The following is a 24,137-nucleotide window of genomic DNA, read 5'->3' as shown; positions in this document are numbered from 1 at the left end:
TTGGAGTGCTGTACACGATTCGGGAGACCTGTCTTTACTGCTAGTGGGACGAATAGCAGTAGCTCAATCTGTGAAAAAGACTATGTGAATTATGTTTGCCCCTAGCAGAAAGTGTGCAGGCAGTAGCTTTTTGAATGCACACCTGGCAATTGCGCAGAAGCTTAAACTTACCATCTAAAGACATTCATCCGATTGACCTTCCCTATTTGAAAAGCTTGTTAGTGTAGCCATATATTTAGAGACCACCCGTAACCTGGGGAGTCACCCCCAACCCCTCACCAATCGAGGAGCCCCACGACAATTTGCTTACTTTTTTAGTACTGGCCCTATTGACGACTCGTATAGAGCCACATAAATTTCCCCCCGCACTCGTATGCCAACAGTGATACAAGAACCAGGCTGGGTTATAGAAAGAATATATATTTATTTAAATTAGAAGCTCAATGAATGATCATTTTACTTAATTACACACGCCAACTTCACTGTGGCAGACAACAAAGCTTCAATTACAAAACAGGTAAATAGTACTTTCTGAAGTTTAGAGTAAACACAAAGCAAGTTTAACATGAGAACACTTTACACATGGAACATGCCGTCGTTTGGTTAATTTCCTGCACACTTTGAAATGCTTTCAGCTGGCAAGTAGCACTCGGTTTTCTTTTCGTCCAAAAACAGTGTAAAACATTTGCTATCAGGGTCACTTACTCACTCTCAGGAGAGAGTGTATATTGTTCACTGGAAATTACCCTTGTTTCACTTGGCAAAACACTTCTCCTCCCAGCACCAAAACCTGTGCAGCAGTGATATGCAACACCCTTCTGTTTAAAGGCCAGGTCTAGGGAGTGGGGACAGTTTAGGATATTTCGTTTGGGGCCGGGTGCACCCCTTTTTTTTAATACAATGTTTAAGGAGTGTTGATGATTGGGATTTTCATTTTAGGATAAGTATACCTTTCATTTAAAAGCACATTTTGGGAAGGAGTTTCGTTTGGCAAGTTTATTTTAGGGACAAGTATCTTTTTGTTTAAAAGGCAAGGTTTTGGAATGCAACACACATCTTTTTGTTTTAAAGGCAAGGTTTGGGAAGGATGTCGGTTATCAATTCCATTTTGGTGACAGGTATATCTTTTGTTTTAAAACAGGTTTTGGGAAGGGGTATCAGTTGGGCATTGTGTTTTAAGGAAGGACACCCCTTTTGATCAGGGGAGAACCAGAAAAATCAAGGCACCCCAATTACTTTAAATGACTAATGTATTTTCTCGCTAGGAAAAATGTTGGAAGTTTCAAACTCCTCCAAACTTCCCCTGTGTCGATCTATTTGGGAATTAATTAAATGAATCTTCAGTCAAATGTGCTAAGGGTCTACACAATTTGCCCCCACCCACTTTTAAGCGAAGAATATTAAGGCAAGCAGATCCCCCCCACCCCTTCCACACTCAATTTCGTTTTGGGCAAGTTACTTACATGGTATTTCTCTGGGTTAAATGCACAGGAAAGTCAGCCAGGTGCAAGGACCTTCTATGCTGGGAGCACCGGGATCTGGTCCTGACACCAGCTTCCCAACTCTTTGGCTCCCCTCAGCTTTAGGCATCAGAATGGCTGTCCTCCCAGGCAATGTTAAATCTCCATTCAGCTTTTCCCCCAGTTTATTTTCAGCAAGTGTCCCTGGAAGGTTTGAGCGTCTGTCGTCTGTTTTCTTTTTAGGCTGCTTTCTCCTTGTCTGATCCGCTTCTGCATAGAGCAAGTGTTTAATGTATAAGCCACCCCTCTGATTATTACAATGAGGAGGTGTCAGTGTTTTGGTGCTAACATTTCATTGGATGATGATCCTCTTTTACCCCTCCCCAGAGCCAGCCCCTGTCTGCCTATAGGCCAGGGAGTTCCCTAAGTGAAGTGAAGAGGAGAGATACACACCTTATAACATTTACAATTTTTTTCCATGACAATATTTCCTCAAAAAATCCCTACATGGCAATATTTTGCAATTTACCAATAAATGCCATGATATAGTAATATTACCCTGCTCATGATGGATCGGAAGAGGTCACTCTCGTTCCCGCAAGTGATTGCATGAGCACGCTATGTTTTTTTGCCCTTTTTTTTGAGAACTCGCATAGTTAGGAATGTGAAACTTCATAACCAGATCTCTAATTGAATAAGTTGTTAGCTCCCCAAATTTTGGGGCAGCTAGAAACAGCTTTTCACTTATAACTTGAGTCCCAAAAGTCAAATGTTGATGCAATCTGTGGCTAGATAATCACCTTGAAATGGATTGGTATGATTTGTCCGTGGCATAATTGTTCAAGGCAGAATTGACCGAAGTCAATCTCACTGCAAACCCAATTTTCCTGCAGCCAAAATCAACTAATCCATGCCTCCCTCTCAATCCCCCCAATACATCTCCACCCTCCCCCACTTACCTTTCAGCATCCCCTTTCATTCTGACCCTGCAGCGTCAGTTCCGTCCCTGCAAAACGGGTCATAACCTACGCCGCAGGGTCCCTTTCTCTATTTTGTGTTTAAAGTCCCCTGCTTCCAATGTCCCAGAAGTGGGGGACACCCCCTCAATCCCTGTTTCCATTTTAGTGAGCAAGGGGAGTGGGGGACACCTCTGCAACCCCGTTCCCCTTAGTTGCTATAATGGAACCATATGGCCTAGCTGACTGAATTCCTGGTTGTACGATCATTTCGTACAGCCTAAATTTGGTCGACTAGGCCATACAGTAAAATATTTTCTGTCAAACTGGCCAATTCCCTTGAAATTACCTTTAAAATGATACCAACTACAAGTCTGTAACTCAAAGTTATTGAGAAAAAATACATTTTCAATGAAAGTCAGTGACAAAATATGTATACATCTAAACAACAGTTTCACGTTTGGTTCTTGGTCTCTTTACCTGAAACCATGTGGTCTAGGCATGTCCATTAGACTGTTGGTTCAGGCTTGCAATAAAATGATCAATCACTCTGGTGGGGCCCAAAAGGTGTGGTAAGAGCGACAGCAACAATTATATCTTTCTTTATGGCATGCTATCCCCCAGTGAAGTCAGGATTTTAGTCTACAACATTTCTTCAATTTAGGGTATGTTTAAACGTTTAGCCTCACTTGATTGCAGTCTCTGTTTATACAGCTCACCAATACGTTCCTGCCAAGCTCTCGCCACATCCTTCTGCTTGGGCTTGAAAAGTTCAAAGCAATTGTTTATCAACTGGGAAGGCTTGATGAGCAAAGCCAGAAGTGGGAGAAGTTTGTTTGAAATCTCTGTGTTGCAGTCAGCCCCACTGACCATTAGAAATGTCATTTTGCTTAATCCAGCATCTTTGTTTTAGTTTGCAAAAAGCAATCTTTATTAATGTGGCAAACTTTGAGTGAAGGGCTGCTGTTCATGTTGGTCACTCTCAAATATATTTGTATTTATGTTTATATTCTGTCTGTTTTTGTGCTGAAAGTGGGTTTAGTCACCTGAAAGGAAAGATATTCACATGGCTCTGAATTGCACCTGCAAGGCCCACTTATTTAAAAATATGGTGCACAGCATTGTCATGTGTGACAATTTCAGTGAAAATGCTGCATTTGTCTCTTACCCAACACTGTAATGTGCCTTTCCCATCTTTACATACTACTTTGTGTCATTTTCAGCAAGACACACCTTTTCATTCGCCAGGCCCCTTTGCTGTGTTAAGGTTTTAGCTGGCATGTATATTCCAGCGTGTCTTTTCTCATTAGGCCAATGGATTTCACAGTAAGCCTACCCTGGTTTTTCCTTTTGTCATGCTGTGGCTGTCACTGAACCCCACACTATCAATGGAAAGCACAGGTTATTATGTAGTCAAAATGTCTTCTCAGTGCAGTGTGACAAATCCCAGCGTATTGTCACTGCTTTCATGGGAAAGGCCCATTTCCATGAGGACAGGGAGTTGAGACCGCTACCCAAAAGTCCCCCTGTGGGTAGCACTCAACGGGTGGAACTCATGGGGAGGGAAATCCTTCATGGGACCAATGACGATGGCTCAGAACGTGGTATTCACTTACCCCTTTGATACCCCATTCTCAAATTCTTCACTCAGGCACCTCTGGTTCCCCATACCTCTTTGTGTTATAGTAAAGTAGGAAGTCTAATTGACAATACTGGGACTTGAATACCACTTAGAGGAAAAAGAGGCAACACCGAGGCAAAAGCCCACTGCGGAACCAAATGGTACAGTTGTCAAGAGACAGCCCCAATCGTAAAAAGGAAAGAAGGACTCAATGGTCCATCGAGCCAGCCCTGGAGAGGCAAGGAGCAAGATGCTTGTTCCGTGGCACGGAACCTGAAGGCTGGAAACCAGGACCCGGGGAGGTTCAACTATCGGAAAGGTCCCAGCGAGGTGGGCCTGACCAGTGGCAGAGAGAAAGGAAGCCAGACTCGTGAAAGCAGAACAAGAATGCAAACAGCCGGAGATGTGATGGATAGTCTGGAGCCGCGAGAAAGAGAACGCTGAGTGCGGCAGCAACAGAGAATCCCTGTTCCACCTCCCAAAGAGACCTCAGTCCGCCCAGAGACGTCCCAGAGGTAAGGAAAGGGTTGGACTGGTTATTGGGGTACTGAGGGAGCTGAATGCACTGAAAAGCATTGCGAGTACATCCCAAATGGGACAAGTGAACAAAAGAGGAATCACTTACTGTTATACAAACTTTGTAAACTACAAAATATATCCAGATGAGCACAAAGGGATAAAAGAGGAATTTTACAACTTGCTAAGAACTTTGTTAACCAAATGAACACATCCCAAAGAGCACAAGCGGATAGCAGAAGAATCATACATGCTGAACCACATGTTGAAAATAAATCTCAGTGGGATAGTACCTGGCAGAAGAGTATATCAGGTCTGTCCAAGTGGACTGGACACTAGGTGAAGCAGGAGCAGGGATCCTGCAGAGGCAGACGAACAGGGTCTGGGACCCATATGAAAGTGGGGAAGCCCCGCCAGTGTGCAACAGGGTCTGGGACCCAAATGGAAACAGGCAAATTCCATCAATAAAGTATATTGGGATTGAAGACCCACATCAATGCAAAGATACGTATAACCTGTGGAACAGAGACCAGAAGCAGTCAGGGAACCGCGAGAAGACATAAGATAAAAGAGGAAACCAGTGAAAGAGCAAACATCTTTGGAACTCAAACGCTATGGAATCAAGTCTGGCAGGTTAGTGAACCTGACTTGATACACCACTGGGAAAATATTTATTTATTTACATTTTTAAGGTGCTCACACAGCCCATGGGCATCGAAGCGCTGTTACAGGAATTGTTTGTTTTTTAGTTACATAATTGTTTTTCTTTTTTGTGTTAGTTGCATATTTATAACACGCTTACACACCCAGAGGTTTCTAAGCGTGGACCCGGGGATTAAACCTGTGTTGCTTTATGTCGTCTTGCTTCCAAGGTGCGCACGTTGCCGCTGAGCTATCCTGCCGGGAAATATATGGTCAGGTCTGGCAGGTTAGGGCACCTGGCCTGATAAAAGACTGCAAAGGTTTATTTTTGTTTCACAGACATAGGAAGAAGATTCCTCAAGAACATTTGGAGAACTGTGGGTGGATTGGTTATAAGTGGAAGCAGGAATCAAGGAAGAGGTTCCTCCCAGGAGCACGATTAACTGCGTTTTCTTTAAGTTGGTCTGATCATTCTAACAGTGAACATTTTACTACATTTTCTTTCAAACAGACTGTGGCTTGGAGTCTACATCCACAATAAGATGGGCCTCTTTCTGGATTAATGAGACAGAAAGTGTAAGGAACGGAAATAGGTTTTGACACAGGATGTTGGACACTTTACTGACATCCTCACAGGATCCTTAGTATTTTTGTTGAGGTAGGGCAACCCCTCATAGTACGTAGGGCAAGACAGGCTTTTCTTTTACTTCTGTGGTTATAAATAAAAGTCTATACCAACCAAAATGCCACCCCTGTGTCAGACTCGTACCTCTGCACCCTTATAGCAGATACACAGGTCCTGAATCACAGAGCATTTGTCAATGGGATTGAGCCATTATAAAGCGCTTCCATGAATCAGGCCCACAAAGTCTTAAATTTGGTTTCAAGAAGACTCTGTGCCTGATGTTAGTAAAGAGAGACATCCCCATTGCTGTGTTCCACAAGCCACCAGTTACCCATTGTGATGTGCTTTGTAATGGGTTCAGTGGGAATCATTTCTCCCCGAGGGTCCCCCATCCTTCTGATGTCTGCCTCTGAGTCTTAATTCACACCAGTCCGCCTCTTCTATCGTGTGGCACTGCCGCTTGCTTAGCTTTTGCTCCCAGGTGAGTGCGGAAAGTACTAACCTGTCCTCTGACTGGATTCCGCCGAAATCAATAATATTGATTCCAACATCATTATGACAGATAGTAAATACTCACTATGAAGCAATTCATCATGATTATACTCTGAAAAGGTCACACGTGTTCGTGCAGACATTGGATTTAAGAACACAGTATGGCTCCTGAAAATGCAAATGCCCAAAGGCCCTATGTGGTGTATGGGCTTCCGAATGCCTCATTATTGAGACCATAAAGATTGAGCTGCTCCCCCAGTATTTGGCATGTTTTGCTAGTAATTATATTTTAAAATAAAAAGGGCCATGTTTTTGATTACAAAGATTAACATGTGTCCCCCTGCACCCTCCTTCTGACTGCCTGCCACTGCATATGCAATTTACATTTGTCTGTTTTAGGGAAAGGATGGCCTTTTGACAGAGCAAGCTGTGACCAGACTCTTATAATTCAGCTTAGTGTGTAAGGGTCCGTGCCTTATTGTGCTCCATTGGCAGCGAGTAAGTGCTGCGCCATGACTTATTGCGTGACCTTGACAATAAACCTAGCGACAGAACCAGAACAAGGTGAACGACTAATAATTGCCCATTTATTGATGCTTGACTTCTGAATGTGGCTTAATGTCAGATGTTGGTGGTCTTGCTGCTGGTCTGTGGACCCATTTCCTGGTGTCTCCCCTTTCGCTAGATCCTAATTTGAGCTCTGCTCCTGGTAAGTTCCTCTAAAACTTTGGGGTCCTTTTTAAATCTGCATGATCACTTCAACTCTAGGTCAGTGTTGCTGATGAGTGCTCATTTCCAAGTTTGCTTTAGAAACTGACAGTTCATGGGAATATCTCTGTGGGACATCTTCATCCAGGAACTGGCTCTCTGTTGCAACAGCGCCATACCGCTCTCATGAGTGAGTTAATAGTGAAGATGCACCATGTTCAGAATGGAACAGTTCACTCAATATTTGCTGAACACATTGCACCGTGGAAGCAAACACGTGCACTCCGTTTGGAAACTGATAAACTGGCTGGGCCACAACTAACTGACTTCACAGGTCATCATACGTCAACCTACATGAACACGGCAGTCGGTATGTACCAGAAGATGAGTTCCCTACAATCCCAAGAGTGAACGCCTATAGCCTTCAAGCCCAGGGTATTGTGTATTGGCATGCACTTTCGGCGAACCATCAGACTTTCCTTGCCTACGGGCCTTCACACAGGCATGGCGATGCCATTTGTTTGGAAATGACTCATTTGTCACCTACTTAAAAGGTCCACCTGCTTCAGCCATCTATGTTCAGATCATCCTCTTTTTTGTCTTGTTTTAACCCGGGTGTTATATTGTCTAGAGTTGGGTCGATAGCTTATGATCTAAGCACTTGCCTCTGAAAGAGGTAAGCCTAAAGTTAGAAAGTATGAATGCAGCCATGACCAAGACAACCCATTATCCAGGTTCAAATCCATTAAATTGAGTAATAACAATTATTAGCACATAGAGATCATTATTGACCTCCTCTCAGCCAATCAGAATGTTGACAGTGCAGGCAATAACTACTGGAATCGACTGCGCTCTGAACAACGATGCAATTTCCAGAAAACATTTCTTTCAACAAGACACTTCTCTCTGGGATGAGCTTTTTTAACCCATGGAACATCCTATTTAACACACTAAAGAGAAAGCTAAAACATGGGATATTTTCTTCACTTCCTTATGGAGAATCTGTTTACTTTTTCACAACAGTTAATACATACTCATGTTAAACCCACTCCAGTTTAACCAAGTTGCAAATAAAATATTTTGAAGACAATCTTGTTTTTTAAATACTACAAAATGAAAGGGTACTGACCCATTTAACACATTGCGTCACAAATGTAGATGCGACTGGGTTTAGGTATTTATTAGGGTGAGGGGTATGCAGAGGTGGGATTTCGGGGGTCGCCCCCATGCTTTTATTTGCAGCAAAATGTGTTTGAAAAAATGTGCGTAGAGCAAATTGCTGAGAGGAAACATTGTGGAACCAATGCAAGAATATTTAATTTTCTAAGATTGTTTCTATTTACTGAACTCATTATTAAAGTAACTTTTCTTCACCACCAATACACCAAATATGTAGTGCTACTACCAACATGTATTAGCCTTTTAGACCTCGGTAGGGGTCATTATTGCTTAGGATAATGCTCCTTCCCTAATTTATGATCCTCTGCTCCGTCTCGGGCCATAACGTTATGCAGACCAGAAGCCATTTTGTCACACCAACCAACAAAAGACAGTGAGCCTGATTCACGGAAGCATTTTATAATGGCACACTCCCATAGTAAAACGCTCTGTGAATCAGGCACAGAGTGTTTTTTTTTACAGCATATTTAATGAGGATTAACAACCAAGCCTCCTTCTCAACTGTCACATTATTCAGTTCTTAGTTACTGTTGAAGGTAATGCATGCACACGTGTTTATCCATAACTGTGCCCCTTTTCACAGAACCAGACAGGTTTGTGTATGCTTCTTGCTCTTGCCTGGCTTGTGGACAATGTTTGAGCAATATGATGCTTATGGTCCAGATAATGATTAATGACTAGCCAGTCAGTAAGGGGTGGTTCCTAGGATTTAAATACGGAATGAATGAAACACTTAAAATTGAGATTCCCTAATCTGTGGATTGGATTTGTCCGCATACAAAAATTTACATATTGGTTATGGCTTCCTTTCGAAGCTATTATACACACTAAAAACCCCAGCTGCCCAAATGTACCACTATAATACAGTAGTGAAAAACGAAATTTAAATGTCCCTGACCTGACATCATGGCAGGCAAAAGCATGTTTCTGCCTCTTCCTTGGCTCCGCAGGCTCAAGGGAAACCGAGGACTTCCTTATGCGCTGCCACTGCTCTCGTGGCACATCTCTGCGATAGGCCAACTGTTGAGTGCTACAATAGCCCATGGCCAAAACTGAGCAGGCCTGTTGCTGAGTGTGGCCTGCTGCCAGTGTGCGATAAATAAAATAAGACCACTGAAGTGGCATAGCTGTGAGGAATGGGAAGTGAGAGTTGAGCGGCGGAGGTCTTCTAGCATGTTCTTGGTTGGCGAGAGCTCTGGGAGGTGGCGAGAGGTGGGCAACAGTGCTAGGGGGCCAGGTATTTTCAAACGGTCATAGTGTGTGGAGGGGGAGGGAGGGCTGAGGCAGGTTTGGCAGGTGGCCAAGTATTTTTTCTATGTGTTTATGCTTTCCCTGTGCCTCCCTTGAGGCAGGGATGCAGAAAGAGGCACGGGGGGGGCGGGGCATACACAACATAGAATTATGGTTGCATCAGGAACAATTAAGTGATATTTTCCAAATGGGGGACTTTAAAAGAAATCATAGACAACTTGAGCTAGAAAATTTCCATGTAGATCACCCACCCATCACCATTGAAAATCAGCCCTTTGTTGTCTGTCCATCCACCATTCATTCTGTGTATTTTAGCCAATACTATTCTGAATTTGATGATACCAGGAATATTTGTTGAGGGAAATGGAGTTATGTGACTAACTCACAAAGGATTTTTTGAAGCGGAAATAAATGTAGGATATAGGAATGCAACAGGAAGTAAATACCACTTTGAGTACTTTTACTCCATTGCCTGTTGACGCCTTCCAAACATGTAATGGCGCACTACATACTAAAGGCATAGCGGATAAAAAGTTGCACTGGGTGTCTAACTCAAAATATGGGAGGACAGGGGTCTGCCTTCCTGTTGATCCCAGGATCAAAATTATGTCAAAGTAAAATAGAAAACAATAAGAAACTAAGAACAGTTGGGTCACTCTTGTGTTCTTGCATCACTGAGACATTGGGGGTCATTATGACCCTGGCTGTAGCCGCGCCGGAGTGATGGATTTAACGGCACCCGACAATGGGGACGTACCGGGACATTAAAGCCCCGGCAGACCCAATAGCTTACCGGCACCATTGTTACCGGACCAGCAAACTTGCTATGAGGCCCATTGTCTGTATTGTCAAGCTGGCTTCCCATTGGTTAGGGGTCGAGCTATGGTCCTTTAGCACCCTTGTTCCGCAACTTGTCTGTCGGGGGCCTTACTTATGCACGCAGACTCTCATCACGTTGGAATGAGGAAGAACGACGAGAATCTATACGACGGATGTTGCACGTAACACGCGACAGTAGGTATAAGGAACAGAATCCATAGACAAAGCCATCAAATAGTGAGTTACTAATCTGCAGGGCGAGTGAAAATAGCAAGCATTGCACTTTCTGTAAAATACTTGTAGTTATAGGTTGTGGTGGGGTAGCAGAGGCGAGTCTGGCTTTAAAGGAGCTGCAGATGTCCGAATCAAGGAAGTAGGAGTAAGTAGAATCTTAATACCTGTGGTTATTTCCAGGCTTCCAATATCAGCCATGCGAAGTGGGAATGCTACCCACCATAGAAAAGGTGTGGAGCGCAGATCAGTGGTCCACAAAATGTACTAAGTCAGGGGCCTGCAACCTTTAGCTCTCCAGATGTTTTGCACTACAGCTCCCATCATCCCTAATCAGCATAGTCAATAGCCATGTATCATGGGAACGGTAGTCCATAACATCTGGAGAACCTAAGGTTGCACACCCATGAACTAAGTGAAGGTGCTTAAATTGCTGACAGCAGGGAGGAATGTCTCGCCTCCCCTTGCTCTGCAAGCAGCTGCTTGCTTGCTTACCAAAGGACGCCACTGCAGGAGTCTATTCCGCTCTCCTATTGCTCTCATTGGAATATGCTTCAGAAGCTGAGAAGCAAGAACTGCACCGTCGTGTCTGTGCTTAGAAAAGTTCACGCATGATAGTATAAGCCCAAGAAAATTGACCCCAACCTCCGCTTCCTTGAAATATTTTAAAGGAGAGTGGTATATTCATCCAACTATGTACTTACCGCAGTTGGTACCCAGCCACCTGCAGTCAGCAGAAATAAATGGGGGTTGGGGTTTGAATACCATGAAAATGTCTTTTTTAAATCACTATTGCAGAGGCTTGCAAAGAACAGCTATGATATATGGACCATTCACAAGCCAGATACTGATGAATGCTCTATGCCGTGGCTGGTCTTTCAGGGACTGTGCTCGCTTGGTAATGTTGCTGTGCCGGGAACAATACGAAAATTTCGCCCCGGAAATATCGACCATTTCATTACCGTGCCTTTCGTGGTAATAAAATGCTGAACCCCACTACACCGACTAATCCTCTGCTCCCACTAGTCGGTGTAGTGGGGGTTGACGGGGTGTCCCCACTTCCATTAGATGGGAGCGGGGGACAATAAAGAAAAAAAAAGAAAGACCCTGCAACGGCAGTTCGGACCCACGTTAGTGGGCGAGACTAACTCTGCACGGTCGGGGGAGAGACGGTGGCACACTTCATGGTGCGCCGCCCGAAAAGCTAAGTGGATAGGGGGGAGGCAGTTGTGGGGGATGCAGGGCACAGTGATCTGTGTGATCACTGCGCCACACCATAATGGGTGTCGGCAATTTAAATGTCGACATTATGGCCGGCGCACTGATCGCATAGATATGCTGTGCCGGGCCGACTGCAATAAGATGAAAAAACATAATTCCCACAGAATGGGCCTCATCGCGAATTGAGTGCTAACCCCTACGGTATTACCGCCAGGGCTATTAGCCCTACTGCCCATTCCAGATTTGATCCATTCGGGAATTTCCCATTCCCCATTGGGCACAATGGGGAATGTTTGGCGCTATTACAGACGGCGGTATTACCGCCGGTGGTAATAGTGCCGAAAATCTGACAAATCGTGGCAGATTTGCTCCCAGCTCAGAGCTGGGTGTAAATCCACCAAGCCTGTGATTTGGCGGACCCTTAAATGCGGTGGTAATAGCGTTACCACCGCATTTAAGGGTTACTGCCAAACTCGCAATGAGGCAGAATGTCTAGGAATCCATTTGAGACCACATGCAGGCTTTTCCTAGTAGGTAGGTAGTGCTTGTTCCGGACTTCATTGAGCGTCTGTAACTAGCGGAAGTCCTACCACGCGCCTGCTTTCGATTGGACTTGATGCCTACTAAAACGTCCGTCTCTGCAGCGGAAATTGAAAAATAATCCTGGCAATGCAACTGCCTTGAGACTAAGTGCAGGCATGTTATTGGCACCTCTAGGTGATGGTCAAGTGTAAGGTTCGTGTTCTTTCACCACCTATGAGTGTGTCACCTTGGTTTCAGTGAACTGAGCAGTTGCGTGGTTTTTCTACAGGGCCAAAGTGCTTGTAAGACATTACAACCTGGTTGGTAGTTACACATTCGTGCTTTGACTTTACACAGTCACCTCTTAACACCCCACTTTTTAGGTTCGTATTTGCGATTGCTTTATGAATTGTCACTCTTGCCATGCCTCCCTCCTTGGCAGTTCGACGCCCGCAAATGTTTCATAGATAAATTGTGTGCTGAGAGGAGTCTGTTCACAGCACATAATTGTTTCTGGTCGGGGCTTGACATTTCATGTATTCAGTGTTGTGTACATTCCGTTCTTAGGCAGCCATTCAAACATGTTTGCTTGGTACCAATTGGCATAAACTACAAGCAGCCATCCCATTCTTTTGAGTACTTCATTTTAATGGCACGAATATAATTCAGGGAGACCTTTATGAGAAAATAAGGGGCGTGGAGGTTCTTGCTCGACAGTGCGCGAATTGATGTTGTGTGAACTGAAATTGGGACCTTAGTGACAATGGATATAATATTGTCATCCGTTAAACCGTATCAAAAGGAACTCGCATGTGCTAGTTTATCAATTTGCTGTATGTACAGGACATATTGCAAAAGCTTTGTCCGCATTGAGCCTTTGACTATGCGGGAAACAAGGTTGTTTCATTGACGACTGATGTCTGTGAGTGCGCGCTCGTGTCTGTACGTGCGTACGTGCGCGTGCGTACGTGCGCGTGTGTACGCGTGCATGTGAGCGAGCGTTGTGGCCTGCGAACTCATCATGCACAGACCTGGTCTGAATCCCAAGCTTTTGGGACCCAGCCAGACAACCTCTGCAGCCAGACTGTGAACCAATCATTAATCCTGATGCCCTGTCTTCTTTTCTTTCTCTACAGATCCTGGGTCATAGGGGGCATAGCTCTCCTCTGCCTTCTAGGCCTGACTTGGGCATTTGGGCTCATGTACATCAACGAGAGCACCCGCATCATGGCCTACCTCTTCACCATTTTCAACTCGCTTCAAGGGATGTTTATATTTATATTCCACTGCGTGCTACAGAAGAAGGTAAGCCCATACCATTCTGCGCGTCACAGAGCCTGCATAGCTTTCACTCGTTGCTTAGCAACAGAAACCGAATCAGACCTCGCTTGTGGATTGTGCGGGATGGATTCCTACCCAGTGCATTTGGCCCTAAACAAACGGAAGGTGCAATGCTGCCTCAGTGCATTAGGTCACCTCACTGCCTTCCAGCAGAATTCATGAAGGGAAAATGTAAATCCCACCATGAAGTGCGGTCTCAGTGTATGATTTTCCCATAAGACATTGCGTGTGCTTTTTTTCTCCAGCAGTTATGGTGCGCCGTCTTAAGCAGACCATCCTTCGAAACACATCATTGGTTGCTTTAAGTAGCAGTATGCAGAGGATCTGTTCCTCCCTCTAAATTGTCACCACTCTGCTAGGGTTGCAGCTCGCTACCTGTTATAATATGCACAGTTGTTGTTTGCATGGTGCACACCTGATGCAGTATGGTTCTGGAAGCCTCGGATTCTAGAACCATACAAATGATGAGGTAGCACCGGTTGAGGTCGCAACTTCCTGGGGACCTTATACTCTTATACTCTTAATAAATACTCAAGTATATAATCCATCTGTGTCAGCAAACAATAATTCACAACAAATTGGTGATGAGGAGCCCCTTTACCTGACATTTGCTAACATGTGATCACTATAAAACGTTGCTATTCCCAGTGGCCATACTTCAGTTGCAATGACTTTGTCTAACCTATCTAAGCCAATTTGCCCCAATTGCGCACACCTACTGTAGGTGAATTATGTTTGTAGCCTCTCCGTGACATCGGATAGCAGGTACAAATAGTTTAACTAAACGCACAGATAGCAAAGTGACTCGGTATTATCGACTTGAGTTGGAAGAATGCGGTGGAGGGTATGGGATGGACATATGGTAGGGCGGAATGGGGTACCACTATGATAGGTTATTTATAACACACTTAATACCCAGAGATTTCTAAGCATGGACCCGGGGATCGAACCCGTGTTGCTCCGTGTCGCAAGCACGTTGCCCCTGAGCTATCCTCCAGAGAACACTATGGGGACAAGAGAGAGATGTCCCTGTTGGGAGCAAATGTATTGGGAGAGCGGGGGTTTATTTAGGAAGGCATACCATAACAAAGTGATGAGATGGGGGTGGAATAACTAGCCAAAGTAGTAGACAGGGGCAAGGTGAGTGTATGAGGGGTGAGAAGAGGCGGAACAGAGAAACAGCATTGATGTAGCAGTAGAGCTCTGAGAACCGGTACAGAAAACGCAAAGCAATACAAGGTTGAATTATCTGGCCAAAAAAAGAGAACTATATAGACAGTCTGCTAAACCACATAGAACCAGTTAATGGAGAACACATTAGCCAATATTCATGTGCCTATGAAAGGGATGGTGGTGTGATTTCTAGCAGAATCCATGTCTCCCAGAGGGTTCAAAATGCTCTCCACGGTACACTCTGCATTATGGACCAATGCACGCCAACTTCAACTCTGGAAAAGGAGTGCAGTGAAAAAGAACGCAAGCACGTCATTTCAACCCAACTCATATCATGCCATGACTTTGTGAGGTCAAGGAACCAAAAATCCTAACTCAGTCTGCCCTGGTAGTAGAATAAGACTATTGAAGGGTGTCTTCTCTGACCAATGTTTTACTAAGAACCACCCGTGCTTACCACACTATCAACCACATGCTGAGTTTGGCACTGGTGGAAAAACATGCAGCAATACCCTTACCACCTGTTTATCCGATCTGTCTGATTATGAGTTTCCAAAAACATAAGCCTGAAAACCTCCCTCAACTGTATAGCAGTATAACTGCCAAGAAATGGCGGAAATGGTGCCAGTGGTATTGCGATCTGCACTCTAACCCCACCCCCCAGTGATCTCATAATTTGTCCGAGACGATACAGTCAATACTGAAGGTAGTGGTAATTCCACTTGGCAGTGTTCATGCTACTAATGCCTCCAAGTGAGGCCCATCTACCGTGAAGTGCATCACCCAGCATAATGTGATCAGTATGTGGCCCGCATGGTTCCCCGCCTGAATATTACAGCAATTAACTGCAATTCTGTTCGTCTGAGGCCACTTTGAGACATGTAGCAACCCCATATAAAACCTAAAACAATGAATGATTTCTTACCTTTTTAAGTTTGGTTTCACTCTCGGTTAAAAGTATCTTAGCAGAGAATGCAAATGTAGACATGAAGAAAGCACTGTACCTGTCGCAGTAGTCACTTCAGAATGAGACCAGATTTTCAGTCAGAAGCGACATTTTGTCAGAGAAATTAATGGGACGAGCTCAGGCAGGAGGTGATAGTTGAAATATCTGGTTTTCCCAGGCGAAATGTTATCAATAAACGCATCTCAAATTGATAAAGTAAGCTTACTAAGGAAATCATCCCAAGTATCAATTTCTTTACTGAAACGGAAGAGACTTCTCGAGAGGAATGTCACAATGATAGACTTCTGACGTGACAAGGGTCTGCCTGAAGGCCAGTCAGGTGACATAGTGGCCTTCGGGGTGAGCATGATTGAAATGGAAATGCTGTCCCATGCCGCGGGGCAGGAGACACCGGATAGATGTGGACTATGAAGTGTCACCTCGAGGACTGAACAAACTTTGTCCTGTCTGCCCAAGGACCTCCAGTAGGCATGATACATTTTAGTCATAAACCCAACTGCAATCATATAGCCGTTTAATTCGTGAGCTTCCAGTCGGAAATTCTACACTCCTAACAGCCTATACGCTCATGAACATCTTCCGTATTTTGCATCAATATATGTGGATTACGAGAGTGACCGCATGTTTGATCTACATATTTGGGTTGAACAAGTAATCCACATATCACTTCAATGAAAGTTTGATGTATTAATTGTAAGCACTTTATATTTGTTGTATATTGTAATAAAGCACCTTTTTTGGAGATATTACAAGTATGATGGAAGCTGAATGAGGGATAGTGATTTGGGATGTTAGAATGATAGTGTGAGTGAACATGTCATAATATTAGCACATATGCACTTTTTCTCTGGTTTGGTAAATAAATAAACATGTCATTTATTCGGATACATAGCAAGCTCTTTCATCAGTAGACTGAGAACCTTTTATCAATCTTTACTTTTTAAGATTTCAAATTTTATTTCATTTAACACCAATATCTTCACATGCGTGTACAAAAGTAATACAAACATAACATATCAACACTATAACTAGGCATTCTATACCTGTTGGGAATCATTATTGGTCACAAAGTGGAAGAGAGAGGAAAAAAAACATAGCAAATTGTATCAATATCCTACCCACTTTTAGTTCATGATCAAAGGTTTTTACACATTCCAATCAATTTCAGATTCTAGATCCCCCCCCCCGAGTATGCTTTAAAGTTAGAACTGTTCCTAACTTTGTGTATTTCATTTTAAGCATTTTTCTCTGAGCAATTTGCTTCCTCTTGCTCCAGCCCTAATCCCGGGTATGCTGCTTAGACAGTCTGTAGTGAGATACATGTTTCAATGTGTTAAGCTCTGTTTATGAGCCATGCAAAAAAAATCAAGAATTTTGGTGCGTCCCTTGCTGTTCCTGGCACACGCACATATCAGAAAAACCCTATACCACCAGAAGTTTTAAAATGCCACGTACGTGAATCCCAGTCGCTCATACACACCATCGACTCACTATTAACTCATCATCAAAAGGGAGCCACACATTGATCCATCAGAACTCAGAAAATCCCATTATTCGTCCTCAATATTCACTTAAACAAGACATGCCCATTGTCACATTGATATATGAACATGTGAGGTGCAGATACATCTAAATGTATCTTCTTTTCGTTCCCCGTTTCAGTCTACCTTAACAGCAGCCAAATCCGGTTCTAAAAAGGCCCTAATTTCAGCCCTGTCCACCCACAATCCCAGGGTAAAAGCGAAACCTTATTTTAGCTCAGTTATACATTAATTTGCTTGATTCTGCACATTGGCCTGAAGCTGTCTCTCAGAGCACTTAATGCTCATAGCATCCCTGTCAAGAGGAAGCCATCCACGTAGAGGCTAAAAAATAAATAACTATAAGGGTGGTGCGCCAATTAAGGCTTTGGCAAAAAAAAAGGTATGCTTCCCAGTGGGAATGGAACTACCTTCCATCTACAGAAACTGGCAAGAAATGTGCTTCTAACATAAAACATCTCCCCTGATAGAAGGCCAGTTTCCTCTTTGCCAGGCAAGAAAATCCTGAGCGAGGTGGGTAGGTCATAAAGCAGGGATCTGTAACCATTGGCTCTCCAGATGTTTTGGACTACAACTCCCATCAACCGGAGCCAGCATAGTCAATACTAAGGGATCATGGGAGTCCTAATCCAAAGCATTTGGAATGCTGCAGTGTGCAGGCCCCTGGCATAAATCATAAAGGTGCTTTATTCTAGTGGTGTCCATTTGTCTTAGCTAAGTACGCGTGTATGGAGTTACGTGTTTGTCCACTGATTTTTCATTTTGGAAACGTATTGCTTTTGGGGTAGCGCCCACTTATTTAGCTTTGTCATGGGGCTTAAAAAATGCACAGAGTTTTTGTACTACAGCAATTTCTGAGTTTGCGATAATTGCACTTGCAATCGACGTAAAGAGCAGTAAACGGGCTCTTTCAATGTATGTTTTCGCCAGGGCAAAGGACTTTGACTCGGGCAAACATTGCTCCGGTGAAAATGACGTGTCCAGCGATAATGTCGCAGCAAAAAAGCCCTGGCCCAAAATGCTGATTTATTTCAAATGCAATTTTTAACTAATTTATATGTGGGGGGTGGGTTATGGTAAAATATATTTTATGGGGTTTGTGGGGGGCATGAGCAGGTCTCCCACACATATAAATGCATTGAAAATTGCAATTTAAAAGGCGGCATTTTCGGCCCCGAGATTTTCACATAGAACTGAAAATGATGCATCAGAGCAATGCGTTTTGTGCTAGGACAGCTTTCGCCCCATGGCTAATTGGAATCTCCCAGTGCAAAGTTGTGTAATACCGCCGTTGCTCTTTTCATGATCCTGAGGCACTCCTAAATAAATTGGCTAATTTGTACACAACTGTCTACCCACTAGCACTTGTGCTATTCCAACAATTTTCAGTTTTTCTCAGCATGTTTTTTTAAAATTGTTTTTATTTTTTTTAAAGCAGCGCCCTCTGCTTGAAATGTATGAAAGTCATACAGCTGTGTCTCTCTGTGCATGTGAAGAGACCCATGAAGTTCTGCAGACCACTGTTGGGAGGCACTTGCCCACCCCCTACAAGAAAACATTTCTAGAGCCACAGGTTGCAGAACCCTGGTTTACAATACAACTCCCACTTCAATCACAGGGGAATATTATACCTTCTAACCATTGATTGAAAATGTGGGCCAAAATGTACTAACGCCTACAGGGGATGACGTGCGCTCCTGCACGAGACGCAGCTTTACCTCTATAATGCACCTGTGAGTGGCAATGTATTTTTGGAGTTGCTACTACAACCACAGCGCAACTCCAATTTCAGCTTCTCCTTCCCTGTAGCCTCTGAAATCGCCTCTTCTAAAATAGAAACCTTTTTTATTTCAGCTTGGTGTTTAGTCCTGAAGCAAGCGTGCTTTTCCTTTCAGAGCAACTCCACATACAAAGCACAGGGGTGGCATTATACAAACACACCGGTATTCCTCAGCCTATCCAATTGAGCTGATTTCGAGGGTATACACCAATGCAGTAATTCTCCTTTTAAGATGTGTAGGCGCTAGCTACATTTTCAACCATTTTGAATAATCCCTGTGCACCTTATCACTGCCTGCAGGCCGTTCCATGAATAATAGACAGGCTGTGTATTAAAAGCAGCGACCTTCTGCAGAAACACGGCCATCTCTTGGTCAAGACACTTCTATTATAGCAAGAGCGATAAGCCTCAGTGTCCACGCAATCGCTTCAGCTTGGAAATGCGCGTGGAGATCTCTTGGGACAATGCAAGGTCATGCAATGAGAGCAAGTGGACTTCAACCGGCAGGTTACGAAGGCAATGCTCGGCTTCCAGTTTAAGCCGGGCTTATTGGGGTGCAGTATTAGTAAATAAGCAAGTACCGGGCACATGGGGGTGACATGCGTAGATAGAGGTTCATTCAAATGGAAATTATTTCTGAGGGCAAAAAAACACTGACACTTGTGTTTGGCAGTGGGAAAGCAAATCTTTGGGAAGGTTCAAAATATGGCGTCATGATTTTCAAGAGGTTTACAAAACCTAGCAGCTCACTTTGATAAATGTGGGTAGAAATTTGCCCCTAGGTCAGTGGTCTTCAATTTTGTCAGGCGGGGCCACCCCAAAAATGCCAAATGGACAGTATGTTCAAACGGCTATGAACTATTGTGCGCTGTCACCGCAACCTACTCCCAGTATAGTCTGTGGCTCCCCCACTTGCTCTCATCACAGTCGCTGGGCTCCCTCATTCCACTTATACTCAGTCACTGGACTCTCCCCACCCCATTACAGACCCTGGGCTCTCCCCATCCTGCTCCCACCACGATCCCAGTCCTCCTGCCCATCCTGCTCCCACCAGAGGTCCCTGGGCTCCCCCACCCCGTTCCCAACACAGTCTGAGGGCCAGTGGGGGCTGGTGAATCTTTTAAGCCCGGGGGGGGTGGGTGCGGCCCGCAGTTTGAAGACCTCTGCCCTAAAGGCACTGTAGAGTGAACTCAAGGGTATGTATCACATATACTGCCAGGAAAAACGCCCTTTCTCACCCCCGAAAAAAATATATGACAGTGAACAGAATTGTTTAATCTATATCTTACTACTCATGTATTTATGTATGTACTTTCCTGCTTTGCTTTTCAAAAAATCTAGCGCCCAGATGTCTGAACATAATTGCTAACCTATACCTTACCCTACTACGCATGTATGCAGTTCCTTGTTAAAACCAGCACCTAGATGCCTTAGGGTTCAGCGCGCTTTCCAAGTGTCAAAATAAAGAAATAGTGTATATCAAGAATGGAAAAGCAATGTCAACAAAATGTGTGGCCGGCATGACAGAAATAACTGCACTCGCTGTGTCACATTTGGCGAGAGGAATGTCTTTAGACAGCAGGTGAAGTCTGGAGGTGCAGAATGTATTAATTAAGAGTTTTATGTAATTCCGACTGTGTAGGGGCCACAGGCCGGGCAGCACCCCTCTCTGACAATGTCAGTTCATTTACACACACAACAGTGTTCACAGACCGACAGAGGAGAAATCTGCGTCACGAGACTGCGGCTGGTGTTTCATTCTTGATGACCGCTGACTATCCATAGCGATTACTGGGCATGAATTCCCATTGAAGGGACAGCATTTGCCTTCTGCCTCACAACCCTCCATAATTATTCCTTCTCATCCGCCTCCCAGATTGTTTTACGTTTGCTCAGTGCCTTCCGGCAATCCTTGTCATGACCCACATAGGCTCTAATTGCATTCCGAAGTCATTTTTCTGCACCGTCCCCCCCCCCCCCATGGTGTCCCGATAATCGCATCAGAAGAGACTGTGGTCATGTCAGTGACTTCTCAGAAAAAAAAGATATTAGCATGAACGTTTTTGAGTAGACGGTGGTGACATGTTTGCCGACGCGGAAGTGACATCTTTGTTTTTAATTGTTTAGGTGCGCAAAGAGTATGGAAAATGTCTGCGTACGCACTGCTGTAGTGGCAAAAGTACAGAAAACTCTATTGGTTCAGGCAAGACGTCTGGTTCCCGAACACCTGGGCGCTATTCCACCGGCTCACAGGTAAACAATGTAAGTATCACCAACATTATGTGTGTGTTTTGTCCAGCCTGTGAGCGTATTTGGGGCGCACGTGGGGAGTGGGGGCTGCTAGGATCTGCATTGAGGCATTGAGTTGTTTTTATGCTGCGCCCTGATGCTTATTCGAATAATACGGACATGTAACCGTTAAACAGGATCTGTTTTGGCGCGGCATGTTTTCGCAGAAAATGTGAAACTGACGTCGCAATCTTCAGTTCAGAAATTGCATCATCTGGTAATTTTTTTCTATGCTTTTAAAATCTCTATCGCACATACACATAATTGACCGCCATGTTTTCTGACTCCACGCCATGCACACAAGCCGAAGGTTCGATAGCCTCAAACACAATAGAACAGGCCATTGTTTTAAACCCAAGATTCTTGTTTCCATACTTGTCCTCTTGAAGGCCTGAGGATTCAATATTTCAGCCCTACTAAGGGTGACGTAACAGCGGTGCATGTCTAATGTCGACGCGTTCTTCATGAGCCGTGTCCTGCGGGCTGCGATTGCCTTTGCGGCTCAGTGGGATCCATGAAAAAGTTTCTTGAATAATTATTGAGTAGCTGAGTCTTGAAATGTCCTTGAAAGTGTATTTGAATTATGCAATGCAGCGTTTTATGCACACAGTCGTACATATGAATTGAGCTATGTGTAAAATACTGCGCCGGTGCACTTTGATCAATAGACACCAAAACACGCGCTCATCGCCCATTGCTAATGGATCTAATTATATCTGACTGTTCACAGATTGTATTATGAAAGGAACATGCAATGAATTACAGCTTATATCCTCGGAGGAAATCACAGTGCTTGATGTATGTTCCTTTAGAAGACGCAAGCCAACTGTTGATTTTTTTTATTTATTTATAAAGATTTCCAAGGCTATATACGAGCACTATTTGTCGAGGTTCTTTGACATCTAACCTATAGTGTCAAGGGGCTTTTGTTTAACTCGAATCAAAGCTGGGGAAGAATGCCTTTGTTTTGTATGTTTTTATTGCTTGTATTGCGCACCAGATCCGTGGGTATCGGGGTGCATTGCATTAGAGAATTTACAGCTTGGTTACCCATAGCATAATCATATATACAAATTACAGCATAATTATACATCAGAAACAGGTCATGTACATAAAATTAAACAGGATGGCAGGAGTATATATCCTAAAGAAACGGATAAGCAAAACACCCAACGAAGATGTACAGAGGTATAAATGTGAGCCAGGGTTAGCCAGGAGTTGGCTGAAGTAATTGGATAGTTGTGGGCAGATAGTGTAATACTGGAGGGCACTCTATCTGCATTCGAGATGAGAGTAGACTAGAGTAAGGGTAGCAAGTGAGGCAAGGCATTACTTGTCAGAGTCTTTGAACAATCTTATGAGGTTCTGATGGAATTTTGGGTAAGGTTGATCCTCTCGAAGAGGAGGGGGTAGTGAGTTCCAGAGTTGGGCTGCCTTGACCGGGAAGCTGTGTCCCCCGATTCTAGAGAGTTTAAATCTAGGGACTGATCGGCAATTAGTGCTAGATAGTCTGGTGGGTCTTCAAACACCCCCACACCCCCCCTGTAAAGAGGGCACAATCCTGCACTATACATATAGATAATTCCCTACCAACCAGCCTGTCCAGATTGTAGTTCTCCTGTATCCAGGTGAAGATGCAATTGTATCCCCCAAGGGTCACCTTGAAAATTCTTTTGTATATACCTGATAAGGCAGATGTTTTCAGGGGAAAGGCAAATCTAAACTGTTATGTCGTTTCCAAAGAAACGAACGTTGCAACAATTTGCCATTTGTTAGGATGCTAAATGAAAACTCACCTACTTAACCAGATTAGTAGGGATCAAGATGGTGGTGCGCTGAAGCCAGGTGGAAGGTTCAGCAATGCATCCTTTTACTTGTGGTATTGGCCTGCCTTCCGGAGCAACTCCACACACATCCTTTAATAATGATCCTTCCCTCTCCATGTCTCTCAACCAACCGGCACCCCCCCACTAAACTTCATCTACTGCCAGGGCTTTAAGTGGGGTAAGAAATGAAGGGGCGGGGTCCTCATTTGGGGATGTTTCTTGTGGGATGGGCATGGCCTAATAAGTACACACACCGTAGTAGGGTACGCAAACAAATATATACATGCAGGTACGCAGTAATATACTTCTATGGATACCTTACTATGATTTGTGTACTATGCAAGCCATCTTTTCTAAACATAGAAATATGTAACATTTTCTATGTTTATAAAAGATGGCTTAAAAAGTGCACAAACCATAGTAAGGTACGCACATAAATATATACATGCTTCCATTTATGTATCTGTTTGTGTGGCTTACTATGGTTTGAGTATTTCAAGATGGCTTGAAAATTATGCAAACCATAGTAAGGTATGCACACAAAATATATAACAGTTATATATTTGTGTGCGTACCTTATGGTTTGCATGCTTTTCAAGCCATTTTTTTAAAAACATTTCTATGTTTATAAAAGATGGCTTCAGAAGTACACAATTGAAGCCATCTTGTATAAAGCTTTGACAACAGGCAAAGTCTGAGGCGTCTATGTCCGTCGGAAAGATTTATAAAAGATGTCTTGCATTGTATACTTTTCAAGCCATCTTTTATAAACCTCGAAATATGTCAAGCTGTCCCCAGGGTTAACAGCACCTCAGCTACCTGGGGATGGTGTGGGGAAACAAAAGGACAGTAACTTCCTCTGGTGAACCCTCAGTGACTACCAGAAGTGGCTGACTTAATGGAAGGTGCCTCTCCTGTGCCACTGTGCCAGGATAATGTGTCCCGCCAATGTTGTGGGGGGCCCCAGCAGGCCCCCA

The 24,137-nt window shown here is 43.9% G+C and overlaps 1 protein-coding gene across 11 annotated transcripts in view; it reads left to right on the top strand.

Moving 5' to 3' along the window:
- Positions 1–24,137, top strand: part of ADGRL3 (adhesion G protein-coupled receptor L3) — a 1,472,013-nt gene that overhangs the window by 1,381,931 nt on the left and 65,945 nt on the right. For all 11 annotated transcript variants that reach the window (XM_069626103.1, XM_069626104.1, XM_069626102.1 and 8 more), the window contains 2 exons: positions 13,380–13,548; positions 21,173–21,307. In XM_069626103.1, the coding sequence (XP_069482204.1) occupies positions 13,380–13,548; positions 21,173–21,307 (304 nt within the window). The remainder of the gene's footprint in view (positions 1–13,379; positions 13,549–21,172; positions 21,308–24,137) is intronic.

The sequence above is a fragment of the Ambystoma mexicanum genome, chromosome 6p (assembly GCF_040938575.1).
Source record: "Ambystoma mexicanum isolate Mex_15411 chromosome 6p, UKY_AmexF1_1, whole genome shotgun sequence".
NCBI lineage: Eukaryota > Metazoa > Chordata > Amphibia > Caudata > Ambystomatidae > Ambystoma > Ambystoma mexicanum.
Note: the sequence above shows the minus strand (reverse complement) of the source record. Positions and strands in the feature narration are given on the sequence as shown.